The sequence below is a fragment of the Drechmeria coniospora genome, chromosome 02, assembly GCF_001625195.1.
Source record: "Drechmeria coniospora strain ARSEF 6962 chromosome 02, whole genome shotgun sequence".
Taxonomy (NCBI): domain Eukaryota; kingdom Fungi; phylum Ascomycota; class Sordariomycetes; order Hypocreales; family Ophiocordycipitaceae; genus Drechmeria; species Drechmeria coniospora.
This window is the reverse complement of record NC_054390.1, coordinates 5055739-5079202: the sequence shown is the minus strand read 5'-3', so window position 1 is coordinate 5079202 and position 23464 is coordinate 5055739. Positions and strand designations below refer to the sequence as shown.

The following is a 23464-nucleotide window of genomic DNA, read 5'->3' as shown; positions in this document are numbered from 1 at the left end:
TCAGGCACTGGGTGCCGGTAAGTCACAGGTACGTGCCTGAGCCCGCGGAAGGTGGGGTGCTTCTGCCACTGGCGTTGAGGGAGAGGTACCTGGTACCTACAGTAGGTGCACCTGCTGCTCGTGGTCGTTGCGGCAGGTACTCGCATGTACAGTACCTCCTCGCTGGGCTCCATCCGTACCGCTACGGTGGCTGTACTCCGTACTACTCGCACTATTGCTACTGTAGCCAAGTGCAGTGCTAGAGTGACAGAGTTGGTACATGTACACCTACGGCGTACTGCAAGTACACTGTACTGCTGGCAGCGGCAGGCAGTAAGTGAGAGTGGCAGAGAGAGAGAGGCACGAGAAAATCAAGCCAAGGCGGGAGGCCATCACATTCAAACCACATCCGACCCGACTGCTGTTCATCATAACTTCGCAATGCCCTCGCTCGCAGCGGCGTCGCCTTGAACAGCCGGCCGACCTGCTTTCTCTTTTCGCCTTCTGCATCTACCGCTGTTCTCTCTTTCGGCCACTGCTGGCTCCCGGCCGAGCGTCGTCTTCGCAGCATCCGTCATTGAATTTCTCCATTGTCATCGCACCACCCTCTTCGACTGTACCCCATCTCGCCTTTCCTCCGCTCCCCGAGTTTCTCCCTCTTCTCTGCTCATCGTCTGCCGTCGCCTCCTTCATCTTCTTTTCACCTCGCAGCCGTCCCGGCCATCTCTGTTTGGCTGCTGCTGCCCTCTGCGCCGCCGTCCCCTTGGGCCCTTTCCTCCTCCCTTCCCTGCCGCGGCGACGCCGTCGTTGTTTGTTGCTCGAACCGTAAAGCGTACCGCAACACCAAGCAAGCGAAGGGCCAGGCCCTGCTGCCATCGTACATGCCTGGAACGTCCCGGCTGTATTCGGATCGCGCCCGTCGAGCGGCAGCTGCCCATCGCCGTCACCCGAATCCCGCCACCTCACCTCTCTCTCACTCACACTCACACTCACACTCACACTCACACCCACACGGGCGCTCACACGCCAACTCGGTCCCGGTCTCGGTCTTGGTCTCAATCTCATCCAGCACCTCGTCCTGGTCCTGATCCTCATTCGGCCTTTTTCCCTCGAGAACATGACTTCTCCCGGCAGCCCTCCCGCCGCCGTCACGCAATCGGCAGCGGCGTCGTCATCCCTCACCGTCAACAACACGCCTCGCACCGCGCCTTCGAGCCGGCGGGGCAGCAGGACCTCCCAACAGCCTACCCTCCTCTCCTTCACCACCCCATCCCATGGTCAGGTCAGACGCTTGCACGGCCTCGTTGCCGACGAGACGGCCGGCGACCAGCACAGCCCGCAGAAGGGTGGCCACAGCCTCCGCAAGAGGGCCCGCGTCGACTACACCTTTGAGCACGTCGAGGACGACGTTCAAGTCCCCAGCTCCTCCAGCCGCAGGAAGCGGAGGTCGGAGCAGCCGAGCGTCGACGGTGACGCCTATGACGTGAACTCTTTCAAGAACCGTGATGCCTCCTCCTCCCTTCCCCCCTCCGCCGAGGGTGCTGTGCCCCCCAGCATCCGCCGCCACCCGGTCCGCAGGAATACCGAGACCATGGACTACAGGGACGACGACGACGTCCAGGACACCATCGAGGTCGGTGTTTCCTTCTCCGACCTGGATGCCTCTGACGGCCACGCCAGCGGTCGGTCTCCATCACCAAACCGTTCCTCCCCGGAGCCCGAGACATCGGGAAATATCGAGCTCGGCCTCAACGGCGCCGTCGACGGTTACGCCTCCAACTCCTCCTATGTCCCGGTCCCTGTCGCTGCCACGGCCTTGGAAGTTGACACCGCCAGCCCGCCGCCCGATCTTTTCACCACTCCCGTCCGCTGGGCCGTCGATGAGGTTGCCTCTCCTCGCCCGGCCGAGTTTGCTCCGTTGCGCAGTCTACCGGTTGCACACGACACCCCCCAGGATCCTGATCAGTCCGAGTCGCACGACGTCTGTGCCATCGACCCTGCGTTGGAGTTGACTATCGTCTCGACGCCCCCTGTGGAACCGGTCGTTTTACCTACCACCGTTTCCCCAGCCGCTGCCCCCGCTGTTGCTGCTGCTGCCGCCGATGTTGTCGGCTCTGCTGCTGTCGACTCTGCTTCCGCCTCTTCTTCCGCCCCTACCACCGCACCCACCACCGCCTCCAATGCCGCCTCTGCTGCCGTGCCTGCCCCTGCCGCCGCTTCCTCTGCTGGGCCGACGCCCGCGCCCGAGATCGTTGTTGCGGACGTCGTTCAGCCGCGGGGACAGGTCACCATCAAAGGTCCTTCCGCCTCCCTTCAGCTTGCTCCCCCCGTCGACCAGGCCGACTTGAAATTCGCCTCCTCCGACGACGAGGCCCAGCTGTCTCGCCAGCTCCTGGGCGAGAATCAGGCTCTCGAGTCTCCGCGACGAGATCCTGAGCCCAGCGCCCCCTCACGAACGGCTGGCCCCCAAGACCTTCTCCCACCAGAAGCGGACACGCCTGCCGTCCAGGTGACCGACGCCGGCCGTGATGACGGCGTTCGGGAAATCAACGACGTTGGCCTCCAGGTTGTTGGCGACGTAAAGTCGACGCCCCCCAGCACCCAGCGTGACAAGCCGCTCGCGCCCCCCACAATCACCGTCTCCGATACCACCGTCGTCGAGTCGGCCGAGCCAGCCGATGGATCATCGGAGCCGGCGTCCACGTCCCTTCTCGCGCCCTCGGACGAATCTTCCACACGTCTTATCGCGACGGACGGGGCGCCGCATGTCGACGATGCCCGCGACGACGCTACCCCGCCTTGCCCCCTGGACATTTTTGCCATTCCCTCCTATTCGGCCAGCAGGCTCGAGACCCTCATGCAAGGCCGCTACGCTCACCTCAGTCCCTACATCTTGGATGAGTACGAGTCGTACCCGAACAAGGTGGCCGTCACCTACGCGAATGAAATTGAAGAACAAGCCGCCAAGGCCAAGGCGGCCGAGGAGGAAGCCAAGGTCAAGGAGGCCGAAGGGGCCAAGGCACCTGAAGAAACCAAGCCGACTTCGGAGGCCCAGACGGCCGGTTCCAAGGATGCAGAGGCCGCCGCGACAGAGCCGGCGCCGACGGACGTCCCCGTCGGGAGTCAAAATGACGCTGGCCAGGCTGATGAGATGAAAGCGGGGGCAGAAAGGGAACCGGATGACAAGGAAGCCGGCGCCGAGGCCATGGAAGCCCAGGATGGTGACGACGATTTCGCCGAAGCCGACGATGCGAGCAACGATGATGTCATGATGGAGGACTTGGGCGACGGTCCCGAGCCTGACGTCGAGGTGCCGACTCCTGGCCTCGGAACGCCGGTACCGGAGCCCGCGATTGCCGATTCCGCCCTTCCCACGGCTGCCAACTCTCCCGTTGCTTTCGGCGAGACGACCGCTTCGGCGCCCGTCAACCAGGACCCGAAACGACGTTACTTCAAGTACAAAAAGCTTCGCCCCAAGGAAGACTTTGCCGCCGCGCTCAAGGACTACGAGAGCATGTCGACGCAGGAGCTCTTTGACGTTCTGCAGGTTGTGAACATCACCATGCGCGACCTGCAGAGGGAGTATTTCGAAGACGCCGACATCTGGCTACATCAGGAAAACGCCCAGGTTCGAGAGGGTCACGACAAGAAGCTGGCGAAGAAGGTAGCGGTCAACCCGGATGCCGAGGAGAAGTTTCCCATCTACAACTCCAAGGGAATCAAGTCCAAGGACATGGTCTACCTCCATACCCTCGCTCCCTTCTACGAGCAGCCCCTCAACAACCTGCTGGCGGCCATCTACGGCAAGGAGCCTCGCGCGGACCCCAATATGATTGAGGCGGCCGATCCAAACCAGAAGGCCGGCGTCGTCACCCGATCTCGGGCGGCAAAGGTGGTCGTCACGCCCGAGACGGAGGTGCTGTCGACGGCGAGGCTGCGCAGCAAGATGCCGGCAGCCCACGCCAGCCGCAGCGGCACCCCGGCGCCGAGCAAGTTGGTTGGTCGTAAGCGCAAGGGGGTCAGCGTCGTCGACGAGGTCGCCGCCAAGTCCGATTCCAGCCCGGAACCCGAGGAGGAGCGACGGCCCAAGCGCCGGCGCCGCGGCAAGTCGGCCGCCAATCGGGACCTCGAAGAGGCGGCCGTCTCGACACCGGAGCCGGCGGGCAAGGCGGTGACGCCCATCAAAGTCGGCCGCAAACGTGGCCGCAAGCCGTCAAGCTACTACCTCGGCTCGAACGCGGCCGATGAGCCGGTCCGGAAGCAGAAGATGGACGAGGTCGAAGGCGAGACGTCGAAGCCGAAGCGCAAACTCCTCACCCTCAAGATCCCCAAGACGAAGAACTACAGCGAGCCATCGTCGGCCATCACCGACAATGGCGATTCCCGTCCTTCCACCGCCTCCTCTGACTCTTCCTCCCACACGGCCGATTCCTCGTACTCGTTCCGGCCCAAGCGCCAGAAGCGATTCCGCCATGAGCCGGACGATGGCCAGCCGGACCGGACGCCGGCCAAGAGACGCGGCAAGCGAGCCTCGGCCTTCCAAGGCGGCGATTCTTACGCGGCCGCGGCCGATGCCGCCTTGACCGTCGAGCCACCCCATACCGTCCCGCGGAAGACGACCAAGATCAAGGTAGTCAACAAGTCTGCCAGCGGCCGCCTGAGCACCCCTGCGGTGATGCCCATCCACGACGACGAGCGTCCAAAGGACTACAAGATGATGACCAAGTCGGAGAAGATGTCCGCATCGATGAAGAGTAAGATTCTATCCTCCCCTAGTCGCTCCAGACACGCATGATCGTCCTTTGTCCCTCTCCTGCGTCTGCTTCTGTATCGCCCGCACCCGTCTCACCCACCTCGCGCCGTTGGTGCTGACTTGGCTTGTAGGTCGCTGGGCAAACGGAAACATGGCTCAGGCCGTCGAGAAGCGCAAGGCAACGCTCGCCGCCAAGAAGGCGGCCCAGTCCTCCACCGATCCAAAACTTGGTGTCACGTCCAAATCCAAACCCAAACCCAAGGCTGCGAAGAAGGAGGCCGCCATCGCTCGGCAGGAGCGGCAGATGTCCCAGCAGCACCACCTACATCAGGAGCCGGTCGCGCACCAGTCGCAAGCTCGCCCGACGGCTACCGAGTTCATCCATCACCACCACGGCATGCCGAACATGGGCTATCCCTAGGCAAACTAATCGTTTCGCGTCGACTCGCACACGTACACGCTAGCAAGCTTGAGGCCGAGAGAATGGCATCTCATTGCCCCTGCTTCGCTTCGAGGCATGGGGATCACTGTCTGCATTTGTTTTTATTGTGCTTTTTTCTCTCATAAACGGCAAGGCGCCTGACCTGGCATGGAAAACAGGCGGTTGCGGTCGCAGGAGGAGTACGGATACATGGACAGTGCTATTCTGCTATTGTTTTCTTCCATTTGCTCCGGCGCATGCGTGTATTTCCGCATGGGTATTTGCGCAACGCCGCAGGCAAAAGTCTGGCAGGTAGTGAGAGATGGTGCCCAAGATTTGAGGGCTTTTTTTTTTGTGTGAATACACAAAAAACATGAGCGATTTACACCATTTTTCGGGTTTGTGGGTAACTGAACTGACTGTTGCATATCGTCATGCAGTTTCGAATGTGGGGGAGTGGGAGGGGGCGCACGTGAAGTTTCCCCCAGAATGATGAGGGGGCGAACTGAGATCTGGTATTTTTTTTTAATCGTAGCCATACAGATCCCTTCCACTCTAATCGTTACAGAGACTTTCTATTTTATGATAGAAACCCGTTTCTCGCTCCCATTCTGGACTCTATGTAGACGGATTCTTTTCCAGTCGTGTGTATCATGTCCCTGCTGTCCCGTTCAGACGTACTGATGTCTTCACCGACGACAGTGCTTGACAACTGATGGCAGACATGTGGACAAAGTACCTCGATAACGAGAGCGATAATAAATTCATGAGTTGGACGAAATGCGTTGTTAATTGCCATGACCACATCTTCGTCGCAGCACTGTAGTCCTCTAGCACAGACTGCAAATGTATATTGTATTGCACCTTTCCACATTCACAGTCACCACTGCTGCCATGTTCGCACAATGGCGTAAAACGAAAAAAAAAAAGTCGTGAATGGAATGCGACTTTTCACGAGGTATTCATTTGAACGATTCTCAGAAAATAGAGATGCAACCTGTCATGTCGTCGACAGTTGTGTTCTGTGTCAAGGTACAGGGTAGGCGAAGGCGCATCACAAAAGGCTCACCATATTTGTCACTCCACTCAACACGGCCAACCAGGTTTTCGTGCCAGGAGATCTTGCAGGCCAAAACAACCTGTATTCTGCGGACTTGTAATTCATCAGCTACCTACGTAGGCAGATATTCGGCCTTCAGTCCCAATTGCCTAGATCCCATGAACATGCAAGCTATCCAAGGACATCACACGGAAATGGGACCCTCTGCGTCACATCACCGGGCTAGGCTGCATTGTTGTGTTTGTTCATGATGCGAAACCTGGTATGAATTATGAATCATCCTTTCACGCCGCAACCGAAATGCAGAGCCTGCCGGCAAATCTAGCGTCAACCACCATCCAGTCATATCTCCGAGCCAATAAAAGTACGCCGAGTTGTCGTGCGCGTTCTCCATCGAATCGCCATCGGAATATGCGCCATGCCATTTTCCCCCTCGTTCCCGCGCGCCAAAGCACTTTACATGACGACACCGGAGTTGCTGGCAATACGCTGCGACATCTTGTCAGTTGTCTCCACCCGTAGTAGGATCCCTTGGGGTGCACTTACGGGCCACAGCTCGGCGGCCTCCTTGCCAACGGGGCCGGTAATAGCGGAGCCCTTCATCTCACCCTTGGGGTTGACAATCTACATCCTGTTAGCCCCGCCGGCCCAAATGAATGCTCAATGGCTGCAAGCAGCTGCACGGCGCGTGTTTTGGCAACGTACCACACCAGCGTTGTCCTCGAAGTACAGGAAGACACCGTCGAATCGCTTCCAGGGCTTGGACTGTCTGACAATGACGGCGGGGTGGACCTTCTTTCGGAGCTCGGGCTTGCCCTTCTTGACGGTGGCCATGACCATGTCACCAACACCACCGGCAGGCAGGCGGTTCAGGCGGGCACCGATACCCTTGACGGAGATGATGTACAGGTTTCGGGCGCCAGAGTTGTCGGCGCAGTTCATGACGGCACCGCTGCAGGCCTCGTCAGCTCAACGTTGTCGCGTGCGGGAGAAATTCCGCCGTTGCGACGCAGAAACGTACACAGGAAGACCCAAGGTCATCTTGAGCTTGCCACCAGGGGCACCACGCCTGAGAATCCGTCAGCCGTCTTTCTAGACATTGTTCGCTCCGCCCTCGTGATCGGGTCCGCCATGTGCGATGGACGTCGTGAAACCACAATTTCTCCCAATAGGTCGTGCGTCTTTGGGTCTTCAAATCCGTCGCGTCGTCGTAACAATTGAAGTCGTGAATTTCGCAGCGAGCCCTCCGCTTTGAGCTGCTCGCGTCCCTCCGCCTACGTCCATCGTCGATTGTCGGAGTCGAGTGGTTCGGCGTCGAAAAATGTTCCTCCTCTTGCACGTCGCATCGCCGAATCCGTGAGCGAAAACGGGCTTCAGAGTAACTTACGAGATCTTGGCCATTGTATTGGTGAGTTTGGGCGTGAATTCGTGACAAAATCTGCCGCTCTCAGTATGCCGTCGTTAACTGGAGCTTTTCAGGCGAAAATTTACCTGCAATCTGTGGGGGTGGGAAACCCTACGGGAAGCGAGTGGGTGTGCACGTGACGATAGACTTATCAGCGGACACCCGTAAGCATTGCGGGGGTTGCACCCGGAGGGGGGTCCATAATTATTTACGCGTAGGGTGGCTAAATTTACGTAGCAGACTGGCGCATTCATTTTCACTCCATCCTGCACCCAAGGCAATAATTCCCGCTGCGACGCATCCTCGGCTTGCGCTATGCATCCGCTCGACGATTTTGTTCGATGCCGCCATCGACACTGCCCGTATCATGGCTCGGGAGCTTGCTGAGCCGACTGTTTCACCTTCACTGCTCCTTCGCTGTGATTCTCATAGCCCCATCCTTCCTGTCATGCACACAACCGACTAAAACCCAGCTTTCGTCTGGGTTCCATCCTGCGTCGCGTCGTATCTCTAATTGCCCATCCTCGCTTTCTCCTTTGCCTTTCTGGTCCGTCTTGTCCTTCTCGCCCTCCGCTTCCGACATGAGCCTCACAACGAGCTCTTCCGTTTGGAGATAGCGGTCAAGGGCGTCGTTGGCTGCATTAGCATACTTATAGCACTAGTTGTCCATCGTTCGTCGCAAGGCACCTTGCCATCATGCCCATCGAGTGGTACAGGTAGAATCTGGCTCCGTGATTTTGTCTTGAATTGGCTTCGCAATCACCCGTCGGTTGGCAGTTTCTCGGTTGTTCTGGATTGGCTCATCGGATGATGCAGCGAATGTTCATAGCAATGGTCCATGTTGGGGTAAAAAGCAAATACATACAGTTCTACCGTTCTAGCTCGCCTATTCCCTCCAAGGGAATCCTGGCCGTCTTCCATTTCCATTCAATAATCCATTCCACGCATCTTCGTCGATGGCTGCCAATCAGTCCTTGAAATCCCGCGCAGTTCTTTCAAGTGGCGTAATTTTGAGCCATGCTTGGCTCATCTTGAGTTTGTGCACACATGTCAAGTCATTGTCCTGTTTGCCGGGCGCTCGGTCAGTGATGTCTGCAAGAGGCATGCAGGCGTCGCTGGTGGTATGACAATGTGACTTTTGAGCCGCCTCTCGGGAAAGTGAAGGGGCACATTCGATAATACTCGTCAGAATCGTCCTGTGCGATGCTGCACTCACTGAGGTGACCGGAAGGACGAGGAAGGCCGAAACATTTGAGCGGCCAATGATGGCACCGAAATTCTTGCGAAAGTCGGTTCACATCAGCCATTCGCATCCGGAGACCACTGTTGGCGTCATTGGCCTACATTTGATCTCGGGCGCCGTGAATGGGGCGAGCCGATAATGGTGCTATGCACATGTGCTCCATACAAATGGCTTGTTTAAAGTGTGACGAACATCATCACAGGAGTATTACCTTTCGGCATGCCACTGGCCCGATCAAGCGATCAATATCGGCCGTTATCGGGCGATACAGCAGTCCGTGCTTTCATAATGTTGGATGGCGTGCTGCAGCTCAACTTCTACTTGGGCGACTCCGGTTGGCTCAAGTTGTCGGGTTGGGGTCCGGATGATGGTCGAGTGAGAGTGCGTGATAGAAATCTAGGAACCATTTGATGTGCAGAAAGAAGACGTCATTTTCATGTATAATAGGAGCAAGGTGACAGGGTCACGAATGTATTGATTGTGCGGATATTCTCATGCCAAGTTTTACATGTTGTTCACATGATTGTGCCTCATGCATCAGTCTGCGGTGTGCCTGATTGAACGAGAGGCAATATTTCATACCTTAATAAACTACAATAACGCACTTGCATTCAACAACAGCCACACCAGGCAGTACGGCCAAATTGGGTTCATCTGCCCGGTTAGCTCAATCGGTAGAGCGTGAGACTCTTACGAGTACACGGTAATCTCAAGGTTGCGGGTTCGACCCCCGCATCGGGCTTTTCCTATAAGTTCCATTCTTCGATTGGTAGGCCATATTTTTTGGGGTTCTGGTGTTTTTTTTTGGCGTGTCGCATTTTCTTTTGGCAAGCAAGCACTCATAAGTTGTCGAACTTACACATGCTGTAATAATGGAAGTAATGAACACAGAATCGTTTTACGGAGTATCTACATTCAAGTCCCAGCACATCACCTGTTTCCACGACGTTGAAGTTTATTTATTCACCATTCATTCCATTTGGAGACGAAAGCCTTGATGCACACTTACATGGCCAACTGCAACTGGAAAGAAGTCATCACCGTCGAGTCGCGTATTAAATTTTGAGCTTATGAACATATGATCCCTTTCTATCTTGATGTCCTTGTCCAGCAGGATGAGCGTCCACATGTGTTGGCGCTCTGCTGAGGATAAGATGCTTCGCGATCGTCTGATGCATACTTGGTTGGGTAAGCGTGTAGGGGATTTGTCAGCAAGGGTTTTGTATGACGGCGATTGCTACTAAGTACACATCGGCCTATGACGATGGAGCCGTCAGTAACCCCACCTTTTTATCTTTATCGATTCTCCGCCACTTTCAGGCGGCGAGAAAGTATTAGTATACTTACATTGATTACAGCATGACCCCTCATCTTTGTAGCACTGGGTTGGAACTGTTTTCAGTTAGCAAAAACGGAATGTTCCCAGTCGCATTGTCATGGAAGAATCAACCCAAGCTTTGGCTTCAGTTCATTCCATTCGATTTTACACTTCAGCGTGCTTCAGACCACGGAGTCAGCATTGCAGGATCTAGCACAGTCAGCAGACAGACCAACTAGCTCAAAAGAGTGTACATGTACTCCGTACTGTACAGTAAGTACACCCACGGAGTACAGCACAAGTACTTGTTCATACTTGGGGAGAACATCTACTAAGTTGAGAGTAAGACGGAGCGTCGGCATGCGCAGGAGCGACCGAGCGATGACAGACCTCGACCCTCCCCGCCTCATCACAGCAATGGTCGCCGCCCGTCGGGTCTCATGCTGAATAATCGATTCCTTTCCTCCCAAGCTCCTCCAGAGCTGTTGCTTCCTCCCACCCGCAGCATCGCCTATCAATCACGACCCCCTCCGCAAACGCATATGCCGATGCCATCACTCGGTGCCTCCTTTGTCCGCCCGCCCCGAGCCCGCGCAGCTGGCATCGCCGCCCGCCCCGAGCCCGCGCAGCTGGCATCGCCGCCGGCCGAGAGCCCGAGAGAGCGCGCACCTGCGTCGCAGCCCGCCCTTCGTTGTCGGCGCGACATCCTTGACGCTGCACCCATCATGTCCTCGTTCGACTTCGGCAACATGGCTCAGCAAGACGATGGCGGCCACGACGGCGCAAAGATGACTTCCCCCCAGTCTCCCGTGCAGCAGGAAGGCGCTCACTACCCGCACCCACGCTCGCATCCGCATCCGCACCCGCATCCACACCACCACACTGGAAACGTCACCGTCTATCAGACCTCGGGCCCCGATGCCCATGTCGGACCGATCGTGGCCCCGGGCGGCTCGGGAGCACCGCAGCTTAACCCGCGGTCGTGCGTCACTTGTCGTCGACGCAAAGTTCGTTGCGACAAGCAGATGCCCTGCTCCAACTGTCGCCGGGCCTTGATCCCTTGCGTCTTTCCCGCGCCAGGACGGGCCCCTCGTCAGCAGCGCGCCAAGGATCCCAACGCGCCGGCCAAGAACACGAGCCAGCGTGAGGTGGAGCTGATAAAGCGGTTGCGCAAGCTCGAGGGCATCGTCGAGGAGCTCAGCGGCCAGATCGAGGTCGAATCCAGCGGCAAGCAAGCCTCGTCGGCGAGCTCACCCGTCACCGGCCACCCGAGACAAACACCCGACAGCTTGGATATCCTGGCCGCCGGAAGCCCCATCCCGAAACAGGCCGAAGTCGCCAATGGTCAGGACGGCGACGCCAAGAAGATGCAGCTAAACTTTGGACGAATGGTCCTTGACGACACCCGGGGGACATCCAGATACGTCAGCAGCGGCTTCTGGTCCAAGCTGAACGATGAGGTGAGCACTCCCACCAGGTGCGAAGCAAAGGGAAGCAAGCAAGCGACGCACCCCTTCCTGGGGATAATCTGGCTAAGCATGGCGGGGTGCGCAGCTGGATTCCATTCGAGAGGAGACGCAAAGACTCACAGACGAAACCGATGACGACTCCGACTATGAAGGCACGCCGTCACATTCCCCCGCTGCCGGCGTCGCATCCGTCAACCACAATGCTTTCGTCTTGGGTTACCGGTCTGCCGATGTCAATCTTCGAAAGTACCACCCGCTTCCGTCCCATGCCACCTTTCTCTGGTCCGTCTACCAGGAAAATGTCGAACCGCTCATCAAGGTTCTGCACGTTCCCACCACCGAGCTGATCTTGCGGGATGCGAGGCGCAATTCCGAGAAGCTGACCCCCGGCAACGAAGCCCTGGCGTTTGCCGTATACTTTTCCGCCATCACCTCTCTGGAACCGGACGAGGTACGTTCCCCGTGCCACCCCCCTACCAATATACGATCTAGGCGTCGCTCAATCCGTCGTGCAGATCGAAACCAACTTCAGCTGCAACAAGGTAGATCTTGTTGCCCACTACCGCTTCGCCCTGGAGCAGTCGCTGGCAAAGGCCAACTTCCTCGACACCTCGGACATCGCCGTCGTCCAGGCTTTCGTCCTCTTCCTCATCGTCGTCCGGAGATATGACGAGAGTCGTTTCTGCTGGGCCTTGACGGGGCTGCTCATCCGCATTGCCCAAGGCCTTGGACTTCATCGAGATGGCAGCCATTTCAACCTCTCGGCCTACGAGACCGAGACCAGGAGGCGCCTGTGGCACAACATACTGATGCTCGACCTGCGATCCGCCGAGGAGCTCGGAACGGACATGACCATTGACGATCGCGCGCACGATACGAGAATGCCCAGTAACCTGAACGACGCTGACTTTGGGCCGGAGAGCACCGAGTCTCCGGTGCCGCGTGAAGGACGCTCCGACTGCGCCGTCGCCCTCGTGAGGACAGAAATCTGCACCCTCGCGAGACGGCTGGTCAGGGCCTCTTCGGCCATGACTTCTCTGTGCCCCAAAGTGGACGAGGCCAGCATCGCCGAGAGGGAGCGGATGCTCATAGAAGTATACCAACGCGTCGAGCACAAGTTCCTCCAACACGTTCTCGACGACACGGACCCCTTGTACTGGGTCGCCGCCATGATTTCTCGTGTCATCATGGCCAAGATGTGCCTCGTCATCTACCAGCCGATGCTCTTTCCAGGGTCCGACCACGAGCTCTCGGGCGAGATCAGACAGCGAATTTACGTGGCCGCCATCGAGGTCATCGAGTACAACCACAAGCTCAACACCGACCCGCGATGCAAGCAGTACCGCTGGCTCTTCAGGACGTACACGAACTGGCACGCCATCGCCTACACGCTCATTGAAACCTGTCGACGGCCCTGGACGCCCCTCGTCGAGCGTGGCTGGGAAGCCGTCAACGGCTACGACAAGAACCCCGTCGAGATTGCCAGGAGGGCCGACCATGCCGCCGTGTTCTTGCCGCTGCGAAGGCTCTTCGCGAGGGCGCGAAGACATCGTGATTCGGAAATTGCTCGCCTCAAGGCCGACCAGGAGGAGGCCCGTCGGTTAGACTTTGCCGAACGAATGAATCCTGCCCAAGCACGCTTTGGGCCCGTACCGGGGACGGAAAACAGGATGGAGCAGGTCAGGGACAAGTGGTGGGCGCTGACACGTCCCGATGGGGAGGAGGCAGCCCTTTCTGGCCAGCCGCCGCCATCTGTGCCTGCGATGAACCCTCACCCGCAAGAGGCGAAGCCGTCGGACAGTGTCCCGATCGAAATGGACTTTCCCCGCGAGACCATGCAATACATGGACGACCTCGTGTCGCAACCAAACTTTAACATGGCCGCATTATGGAATGTCGCGAGCGGACCGACGGACGCGGGCGGCGTGGCCTCTGCCTCTGCATCGGTCGCCCCTACGTTCCAGAACCTTTCGATGGAACAGACTCTTCGACTGCAGGCAGTCACGCTCCAGACGCAGTCGCCAAAAGACGACAACATGCCTCCGTTTCTTTGGAGCGACCCTTTTACTGTGATGAATACCAAACTGGACGATCCGGTCGAGGACACAGACATGCTTGGCGACGACTTCAATTGGCTCGACTGGAGCCAGACCGTACGCGGGGTGGAGCTGGAGAGCACACAGCAGGATAAAGCATGGTAGCAATGGATGCCAGCGGTAGAGCATCCGTGCCTGCTGCTTGTTCCGGCTCTGTTGCTGACGCATCGGTGCCGACGCATCGGCATGCAGTTCAAGGCTTCCCAGGCCTCGCTATCATCATGGAGCACGCTACATGGAAAATCTCCGCTGTACTGTAACTACTATGGCTATTATAATTGTATAATACTGAGCCGAGGTGAAGCTGTTATGACAAGCGGCCATGGTACCGAAGTCAGGAGGAGGATGTGCGAAATACAATGTCCGATATCAGCGCAAGCCCTTTAATACGCCTTCTTTTCATTAGGGGTATGCACATGCATTCGCTCTGCCATACTTGCAACTTCCACCTCAGCGTACCTTGTTAGCAGCATTGGAATTGCGATAATTACATACTAGTTGAGCTCGTAATACTACTTGATCCATACGAAGATCTATCATCGCGGTTACGCCCGCTTCTGTGAAGATGTGCCATTTCTATGCCCCGCTTTGAACGTCGGGGCCAATCATGTGACCGCGACAACGCGGGTGCGGCGGTTTCGCACCGACGTCTGTCTCCGTCACCTCACCTTTTGACGACAATCCGCTCCTCGCCCTAACACCTTGCTCCTGTCCTCCCGTGGCACCGAAAAGCGCCAAGAACAATGGACCCTTCCCGCCGGGCGATGCTCGCCAGCACTGGCTCTGGCCGAAGGGATATCGCGTCTCCTCGAGCTGACCCAGACACGCGGGTGACCAAGGTCGGCCAGTCAGGCGCACCATCCAAGACTGCTCAGAATGCGGCCAGATATCTCTCCTCCGATGAGCAGTCTCGTCAGTTTGTGGCCGAAGAGGACAAGTTTGTGCTCAAGCAGTCCAAGAAGAAGGCAGACATCCGCGTCCGCGAGGGCCGTGCCATGCCCGTCGATAGCCTCGCGTTCAACCTGAGATTTATCGACAAGAATCGGGACGTTTTTGACGACCAGGACGCGGATGTGGACGTTGAACTGAAGCAGCCTGTGGAATTGGTGGAGAGCCTGAATGTCGCGCAGCTCGCGGAGCTGGACACCGGCATCCGCTCCTTTCTCGCACTGGAAGGGGATCAGGTCCATCGACAATACTGGGAAGGCCTCCAGACCATCTGCGCGGATCAAAAGTCCAACCTGGATCCGTACGGACGGAATGATCAGGCCTTGCGGGTGGTTGCCGCCAACATTGACAAAATCCTGCATGGCAAAACATACGAACGACTCGAGCTTCTCGAGACGCAGGTGAACGAGAAGATCCGGTCCAACGAGGTGATAGACAACGACTACTGGGAGCAGCTGTTGGCCAACATCGTACTGCGCAAGGCGAAAGCGCAGGTGGAAAAAATCTTTCAGACCGTCGTCGAGGCGCGGGACAAGCTCGCGAAGGAGCTGGAGCCCTCTCGGAAGCCCGTTTCGACCGCTGCCGGCGCATCGACGGCGACGACGGCGACGGCAGCCGAGGGCCAGCAAGCCGCCGTCATGACGGCTTTTTCGGCCGTCGGCAACGAGGACGTGTCGCTCGCGACCAAGGCGCTCTACGACCGCGAGGCTGCGCAAGGATTGCTCGAGAACGAAGAACTCTTCACCGCCGAGGCGGACGTGCCCAGCGCCAAGAAGCCTGCATGGGCGGGACAATACAGGGCCCGCAAGCCGAAATACTTTAACAGGGTGCAGATGGGCTACGATTGGAACAAGTACAATCAGACACACTTTGACCACGACAACCCGCCCCCCAAAGTCGTCCAGGGCTACCGATTCAACCTATTCTATCCGGACCTCGTGGACAAGACGAAGGCGCCGACGTACAAGATCTTTCGAGAGGGTGGACGCAGGGCGGGCGAATCCTTCGCTCCCGCGGGGGAGGAAGACACGTGCCTCGTCATCTTCATCGCCGGCCCGCCGTATGAGGAAATTGCCTTTCGCGTCGTGGACCGGCCGTGGGATTTCAGTGCGAAGAGGGACCGTGGCTTCAAGAGCGCTTTTGACAAGGTCAGTCCACCGATAATGGCCGCTCTGGGGCGAGCCTTCGAGGCTGACAAGCCTTCCCACAGGGCATTCTTCAGCTCCATTTCAACTTTAAAAAGGTGGGCGCCAGGCGACATCCCAATGCCAAGGCGGACATAGAACTAACAAACTTTTCCCTCAGATATTCTATCGCAAGTAAATGGCGTCCGGGTCTTCTCCCTGACGGCGACGGCTGGTCACGTATCGAACGTTGCCTGCCATGACGCAAACGCCGGCTGTCACGGAGCGAACGCGGTGGTTGACCGACCGCATGTGCCTCCGGCAACGGATACCCTCCACTCCTCACGAGCCACACTAGACGACCTCGCACGACGGGGGGGAGGGGGCGGGGGGCAGAAGAAACGATTGTGAACTAGGCGACAAAGGGACCAGTGAATTTGTTTCTTCGACGGTTGAAAGCGAGAACAGGCAGGACAGGCAGATGATGACACGGGCACACGAGATTTCCCGACGTCTTGATCCATTCATTCACCGGTCATCCTGGAGGCCGGCTGTGCGACTGCAGAGGGGTGTTTCGTGCCGCTGCTGGTTCACGGCGAAGGACGCAGAGAGTCGCACGAGATGCAGAGAGATGGCAGGGAAGGGCGTCGGCAAGGTGGCGTCGCAGCTGAAGGTCCCCCGGATGCCGAACGACGGCCGGATGCGTCTCCTCCTGCCGTGTGTGACAACGGCGGCCTTCTCGAAGGCACATTTTATCTGCAGGAACCGGCCCGGAGTGAGACAGGGAGACCACACGAAGTCGGCTGGGATGTTGAAGGAGCAACAAGGGAGCGGGCGGCGCAGGGGGCGAATGCGAAAGTTCAGCTTCGGGACCCTTGCACGCTGGAGACAATACGGCGACGCCCTCGTGCCCGGCCTGCGGTAGAAGCTTCTTGGAACGGAGGGAGGGGCTTCCATCGTGCTTCCATCCCCGGACGAGGCACAGCCCAAGGCCAAGGATTTTGCGCCGGCTCAGCGATCGCCTCCATGGCCGTCGCCTTTTCAAGCCAGCCCAGTTCAACCAGTTCACGGGCGGGCGCGAGGAAGGGAGGATGGCGAACAGCGTGGGTGGGTGAAGTCGATGCGTAGCATCTTGTGCTTGCGCCGGACTCACACGGTACGACAGCAGTTTGGAAGGTCATGGCAGTCGGGCCGGAAGGGGGTCGGTCTTCATGCCCTGTCAGAGGTTGGTTACGACGGCTCTTGCAACGAAAGGCACGGACGGGAGCGAGGGGCAAGCCGTGAGTGCTCGAGGCTACACAGAGAATCGGCAAAAGATGCAGCGAACGAGGACGAGCAGAGAGAGACGGTACAGTCGAGGAGAACGGGGGTACGAGTACACGAGTACGGGTACACGGTACACGGTCAACGGCACACGGGAATTACGTACATGTACATGTCAGTGTCAGTTGTACCGCAGGTACAGTACAGGTACTACAGCTATACTGTACGAAGCGAACAAGCACACCTACTTACACTTGGGCGTATAAGTACTGTACTTACACACGTACGGAGTGCAGTGCATCCACTTCCTGACTGACGGCCCATCGGCGAGCTCGTGGTTGGTATTACCGCCACCCCTCCGCTCTCCCTCTTTCCCTTTTGTTCGCCTTCGGCACTCGGTGTCCATGTACTTGTATGTACTCGGATGCATGCATATGTGGTAATCTGTACGGAGTACATGTACGTGTTTGTTGATGCCTTCAAGTACATGTACAACTACGAGTATTGTTCAGGTACTCCGTACGAGTACTCCTTATTCATTACTCCGTATACTCTGTACATAAGCACTGTACTCCATACAACTACATATCTCCATACAAGTACTCCGCACAAGTACATGTACTCTGTACTTTAGATATTCCGTACTTGCATGTACAGTACATGTACACGTGTGGAGTACCTGGGTGTAGCTGTACTTGTAGTTGTACATGCAAGTACTCTGAACCTGCGCCCCGTACTGCGGCATCCCTGCTCCTTGCGGGCCGCTTTAGAACCACACCGGCGTGTGGCCCAACCCAACCTCACCTTCTCTCACCCCCAGCGACGGTAGGACGCAGGACGGCCAACAGCAACCCAACACACGTCACTCTTCGGAGACAGTTCTCGAGCCCTTGCCATACGCGACAAGGTTTGGACGGTTTGCTAAACCGACATGGCCGGCCGTGTGCGAGATGGCTGCCCGCCATCGTTTACGCCGCGAAGCATTTTTCCCACTTGCCGCCCTCGATGGGCTCGATCCGAGCATCTCTCTGTCCGTATCCTGCACCGTTGTCGCCATTGTCGAAGGCGAACACGCAATACACTGGCTGCGTGCGAGTCTTGTGCTCCGTATCTGTACTTGTGCGTGCGTCGACTTGCACTGACAAGCCTGGCCACGCACAAGAGGCAAAACGCCGAGGCTTGTCCTTGGCTGCGTGCGCACCCAGCAACGGGCACTCGGCCGCACTTACAATGCACCTCGCCCGGATAGATGTCCTCCTTCCGCTCTTCTCGGACGAGGCAACATGGCTTGGTACCGAGCACGCGGCTGGGCCTCGATGCTCGATGGCTGGCTGGCTGGCTGTGAGAGTTGATATCGCCTCCCCCGTTCCAAGTCCCCCCGGTTCCGTGCGCCTGCTTCACACCCTCCCGGCTCGTCGTTGGGAGCTCGAATTCACTGCTTGAACAATGCCTGGAAGGTGATCCCGACCGCTTGGGACCTGGGATCTTGGCTTGACTAAGCTACCTCGATCGAGCCTGAATAGTAATAATATCCCTGTCCCATCCTATCCTCTCCTGTCCTCTCTCCTCCCCTCCCCCCTCGTCCTTTCCTGTACTCTCCCGTTTACAACAGCATCCTTCTCGCCTGACAGAGGAAGCGTAGCGGAAAGACGCACACCTTCCGGCACATCGTCCTGACCGTCTGACTTGGTCTATTCCATATCGCTTGCCCCTCCCTCCTCGACCTTCAAGATCACCCTTCTTCTTTCAGAAAGCAGTTGCTGCCTGTTCTACCTTGGCTACCTCGTACGACAACTGCCTGCTGTCCACGAAGATTCCTTGCGTCGTAGCTGAGACGCCCCCTCCCCCCTTCCCAGTCCCTGATCCCAGCAGTCTTACACTGCATGACCGTCGATCAAGTGACGGCAGAGAGCACTGCACCGGCAGAACATAGCTCGGCACTGTTCAACGCGCACTTGCTGCGTTCGACCACCAAACAATCTCCCGCTCCCTTCCTGCTTCGCCGCGGTATCTCTCTGCATCCAACATTCTCGCACCGGACGGGACCAGCAACGTACTCGCGGAACGGATCGGCCGAGAAACAGTTGACTTTGACAGGCGTCCATTCTGAAATGGCGGAGACCATGTCGTTTGCCATGTATCCCTCATCTCCAGGTATCCAGCACGGCAAGGACTCCCCGTTTCCGGCAACGTGCCATGGTCTGGGGAGGAAAGCGCAGGACCATGAGGCCACGGCCGAGGGCTACGGGCCGGTGACGCCGATACTGCATGTGAGGAGCTGCGGTGGCTGGCCGTCACCGCCCCTCGTTCCCGCCGACTTTGAACTGGGTCATTTCGAACTGAATCGTGGCCAAGGGCCCCCGTTTGAGCGGACTTACACGTACGGATATTCACCGGCTTCGCCGAGGACTTGGTCGCCCGTTCCCTCGCGCAGCCTGCCTCCTTCGGCAACAGTTCTTCGGAGCCAACCGCTGCTTCCTCCCATCAGGGTCGGCAGCAGTCACGGTCTGCCTCCACCCGCGGCCATTCTCCCCAGCCAGAGTCTGTCGGGGGCGGAGCAGGATGAGCTGTCGCCCGCCGTCCTGGCACCGGAAGACGCAAACCTGCCGAGTCCATTCACGGACGGCTACTCGGGCTTCGACACCTTGCCAAGCATGCCGATGGAAGATGGCACGGACGCGTTGCCGGCCGAGGAACTGACGATGAAGACGCCTTCGTCCATGGTGACGCCCAACCCGGCCTCGCCGTCTTGCTGTTTCGATGAGTCGCTAGGGCCATGCACGGTAGCATCAACACCGCCGGCTGCACCTCCGCCGCCGCCGGCGACGAAGATGGAGGAGGAGTCCTATGCCAAGCTCATCTACAAGGCGTTCATGAGTCGACGAGGCCACTCGATGACGGTGCAGGACATCTACCAATGGTTCCGTGAGAACACGTCCAAGGCGGTGACGGAGAAGGGCGGATGGCAAAACAGCATCCGGCACAACCTCAGCATGAACGCGGTAGGCATCTCCCTCTCAGGGCGGCAAGCCTTGTGCTGCTTGACTCGACGTTCGACCCTGACGCGTGCAAGCAGGCATTCAAGAAGCGCACCAACTACGGGGGGGTCTTTGAGCCTGTCGTTCGGGACGCGTGCGGTGCGTTCAAGCCGGTGCAGGGGCAGGACGGCGGCGGTACGCCGTGCTCGAGGCGACCGCACGAATGGGTGCTCGAAGACTGGGCGGTCCGATTTGGGGTCCAGAGCACGACTCGATACCGCAAGGGAAACGGCGGAAAGCGGTGCGGATCTGGTGCGAACGGCGGAATCGGCGGCCGATACGGCGGCCCACCGGTCGGACCAGAAGCGTCCGGGGCCCAGCACGACTCGAAGCGCGCCGTGTCTGGTCGCAAGGGCGGTTGCGCCGCGAGGGACGCGAAGCGGAGACGGGACCGTGCCATTAGTCAGGCGGCTATGGCCATCGCGCAGGGGACTCACTTCTCCGTCGGATACAGACCTGAGCTGCCTTCTCCCCCGCGATCGACCATCGGCAGCCTATACGACGGGGAACCCATCGCAGGGTCTCGGCTCGGAGCGATGGCGCATGGACCTCAGGGTGGCCTTTACGGCGCATCCAAGGAGTTGGGCGCCCTGTTGGGCGATGGAAATTGCGGCGGCACCTACAGCGGCGGCACCTACAGCACCTGTGCCGGCGGTATGAGCACCAGCAGCAGGAGCAGCACCAGTGGCGAGAGAGGCGACGGCTACATGATTCGAGCCAGCGTGGGCGTTCAGTCCAACGGTGGCCACGTGGACGCGTACGGACCGCTTCCCTCACTTCGAGAGCCCTTGCCGTATGGCGATGTCGAGCAGCGATACGGCTCTCGCTCCAGTGCCGGTGCTGGCACAACCAGCCAGGCTCGCATGTTTGAGCCATTGCCGGACGGCCTCTGCGATTGGAACAGTGGCAGCATCTAGAAGCCATGGCTTGCGTTGGGGTCACACAACAGACAGAAGACCATTTTGGCACTCTACGCATACATGTGACTCGCAGGATACTTGCACACACCTGCAGTCAGAGTTGACAAGCTTTCGGGAAAGCATCCCCCTCACCCCTGAGGTTCCTTGAGGGGGATCCCCACTGGCGAAGAAAGGTCAAGAGAAAAAAGCAAAAAAAAAAGTCGCCTCCTGGGCGCAGTGTTGGCGGAGAGTGGTCAGTGCAGCTGTCAAAGATGAGACTCGGCCGTATGAGCAGTTGGATCACTCTGACTAGATTATTCTCCACTGTATGGTTTATTTATACTTCCTCCGTCGAGCCTTGGGGCTGTCTCTCTCTCATATGACCAACAGCGGGAGGAGATGGGGGCACGGCAGACAAGCAGAAGTAAACAAGGTTTGACTGACGACCAACAAACAGACCCTGGGGCCGGCTCTCGCCTCGGCATTGCGTCGCTTGACCCGATGCTTCTTGCTACCAAAGGTTGCCTCAGCAGGCAGGCAGTTTGCTCGCTATTCGCTGGTGAACGGACGGGGTGAATGGAGGGGAGAAATGGATAGGATTTCGACCAGGTCAACGACCCATGGACCTGGAACGGAACTCCGTCGGCGAGAGGCGACGAACTGAACCTGACACCTTTAACGACCCGTCTCTTTTTGTCTTGTTTTTATTTCCCTTTCCCCCTTGGGACCGTTCATTCATTCCGAGCCAGGGCCCCGGACCAGGAAGGAGACGGATTGGGAATCCGGCTGGCAGACCGGTCGATTGGACGGTGGGAGTGCATCAGCAAATCCTGGTACTCGTTTCGACGTTTCGCCCTCACGAAACGACACGGTTTGCAGCCCAGAGGAGCTCGTGGCGGGGGTGGGTATCGTCGACAAGCACCGGCCCGTACCCCCTGTTCCTGTTCCTGTCTATGTTCCCGTGGTGGTGGTGGTGGTGGTGGGGTCGCTGTTTTTCCGTTCCTCTTGTCCTTCGTTCTTTTTATTTACAATCAGGTATGTGTAGTCGTCACCCTCTTGGAGTACGAAGACATATATTGTATACGAGCTCGACCTAGGAAGGAAGAGGTAGAGAACGGCCGGCGACGGCAAGAGGTTTTCCATATGGATGAGAGAAATGCATTGAATTTTCTGCGCCTTCTCGCCTTCCCGTCGTGTTTTCACTACTGTTGCACAATCGTTTCCTAGCTACCGCGTTGATCACTTCAACGTTGACTCGCCTTCACGCCTGTGCTTGACTTTCTTGTCCCCAAAATCACGTACGAATACATGCATCGCATTCTCGTGTACATACAAGTGCATGTAAATGTACCTTGATCGTTTTCTAAAGACTCATGAGTGAGCACAGGGGGTAGCGCGACAGTCATCTGTCGGCACTTCGAAGGACTCGGGCCTCCTTTTGGGAGGGTCACACGCATGTTGCTGCCACAGACGTACCCTGCTCTGCTGCACGTGTACACGAGCATCCAATCCTAGGCGTGATCGACAGAACGTTACCGTCGGCGCGGGACAGCGAACTGTATGGGATTGGGCGACGGTACTGGGCAGTGGAAATCAGGAGCTGGGGCACCATGGGAACCCTGCGCAGCGCCTCTCACCCTGTCTCCCCCTCCACCTCTCTAGTTTTCTACCGCCCTAATACTTCTATGACCTTGAAGGTGTTCCTTTTTGACTGTCACGAATGGCAAATGACAAATGGCAACAACGTGGCCTGCGCCGGAAGCCGAACTTGAACATGGGGCACCCAGTGCCTTTCTTCTCTCGATCAAGCAGGGCATGTCATCGAGTATGAATCTTATGGCATCTTTTGGACTGACTATTATTATACTTTCCTTCCACAATAGTTGTTTGCATGCAAAAGGCGCTGTCAATGGACAAATGCGGAGGCTGGCATGTTAGTTTGTCTCGTTACCTCTCGGCGATACGGAGTGGGCATGGTTGAGGCTCGGACTTTTGTGTGAATCGTGCCTAATACTACACTGCTAGGACTGCCACTACCGCTAGATTATTTCTACCGATGTGAATTCCGCTATGAATACTCTGCGCATGTGAAATTCCAACAGCACGATGCCTCAAGGGGGAAAGGAGGAGGTTGGTTCGCTAGGCCCCAAGCTTATTTTTATTCACCACAACAAGGACCAACATCCATGGGTCACGCACACGGGAACTAGAGGGATGGGTTTTTTTGGTAGAAAAAGAGTTCACAGCTCGATTGTCTTTCTCAAGATCGTCGTGTTGCGGATGGCGACGGCTGGATCGGGGGAATCGCACTGGTGGCCAGTCGACGATGCTAACCGCCGCCACCTCCACCACCGCGGACGCGTTCCCGCCTCACCCGCGGACCGAGGAAGTGGATATGAAACGTAAAACGAGATGGATGGGTTATGTAATGAAGAGATACGCTGCTCT

At 57.7% G+C, this 23464-nt stretch overlaps 5 protein-coding genes and 1 non-coding gene across 6 annotated transcripts; 5 read left to right on the top strand and 1 right to left on the bottom strand.

Moving 5' to 3' along the window:
- Nucleotides 1-1096: 1096 nt before the first annotated feature.
- DCS_04501 (uncharacterized protein) lies at nucleotides 1097-5153 on the top strand (the record flags this gene model as incomplete). The annotated part of the gene is made up of 2 exons (XM_040801810.1): nucleotides 1097-4733; nucleotides 4864-5153. The coding sequence occupies 2 exons, from the start codon at nucleotides 1097-1099 to the stop codon at nucleotides 5151-5153; spliced, it is 3927 nt and encodes a 1308-aa protein (XP_040656843.1).
- Nucleotides 5154-6669: 1516 nt separating this feature from the next.
- On the bottom strand, nucleotides 6670-7614 carry DCS_04500 (60S ribosomal protein L23; the record flags this gene model as incomplete). The annotated part of the gene is made up of 5 exons (XM_040801809.1): nucleotides 6670-6702; nucleotides 6760-6837; nucleotides 6919-7165; nucleotides 7235-7282; nucleotides 7601-7614. 5 exons carry the CDS (start codon nucleotides 7612-7614, stop codon nucleotides 6670-6672), a joined length of 420 nt encoding a protein of 139 aa, XP_040656842.1.
- A 1903-nt stretch (nucleotides 7615-9517) lies between these two features.
- Nucleotides 9518-9603, top strand: DCS_t66. Its single transcript has one exon. It is a non-coding gene; the product is annotated as a tRNA-Lys (tRNA).
- A 1118-nt stretch (nucleotides 9604-10721) lies between these two features.
- On the top strand, nucleotides 10722-13849 carry DCS_04499 (uncharacterized protein; the record flags this gene model as incomplete). Its single annotated transcript, XM_040801808.1, has 3 exons — nucleotides 10722-11639; nucleotides 11734-12099; nucleotides 12164-13849. The coding sequence occupies 3 exons, from the start codon at nucleotides 10722-10724 to the stop codon at nucleotides 13847-13849; spliced, it is 2970 nt and encodes a 989-aa protein (XP_040656841.1).
- Nucleotides 13850-14487: 638 nt separating this feature from the next.
- DCS_04498 (uncharacterized protein) lies at nucleotides 14488-16015 on the top strand (the record flags this gene model as incomplete). The annotated part of the gene is made up of 3 exons (XM_040801807.1): nucleotides 14488-15840; nucleotides 15903-15935; nucleotides 15998-16015. The coding sequence occupies 3 exons, from the start codon at nucleotides 14488-14490 to the stop codon at nucleotides 16013-16015; spliced, it is 1404 nt and encodes a 467-aa protein (XP_040656840.1).
- A 2294-nt stretch (nucleotides 16016-18309) lies between these two features.
- On the top strand, nucleotides 18310-21034 carry DCS_04497 (uncharacterized protein; the record flags this gene model as incomplete). Its single annotated transcript, XM_040801806.1, has 3 exons — nucleotides 18310-18420; nucleotides 18936-20081; nucleotides 20156-21034. 3 exons carry the CDS (start codon nucleotides 18310-18312, stop codon nucleotides 21032-21034), a joined length of 2136 nt encoding a protein of 711 aa, XP_040656839.1.
- Between the last annotated feature and the right edge of the window lie 2430 nt (nucleotides 21035-23464).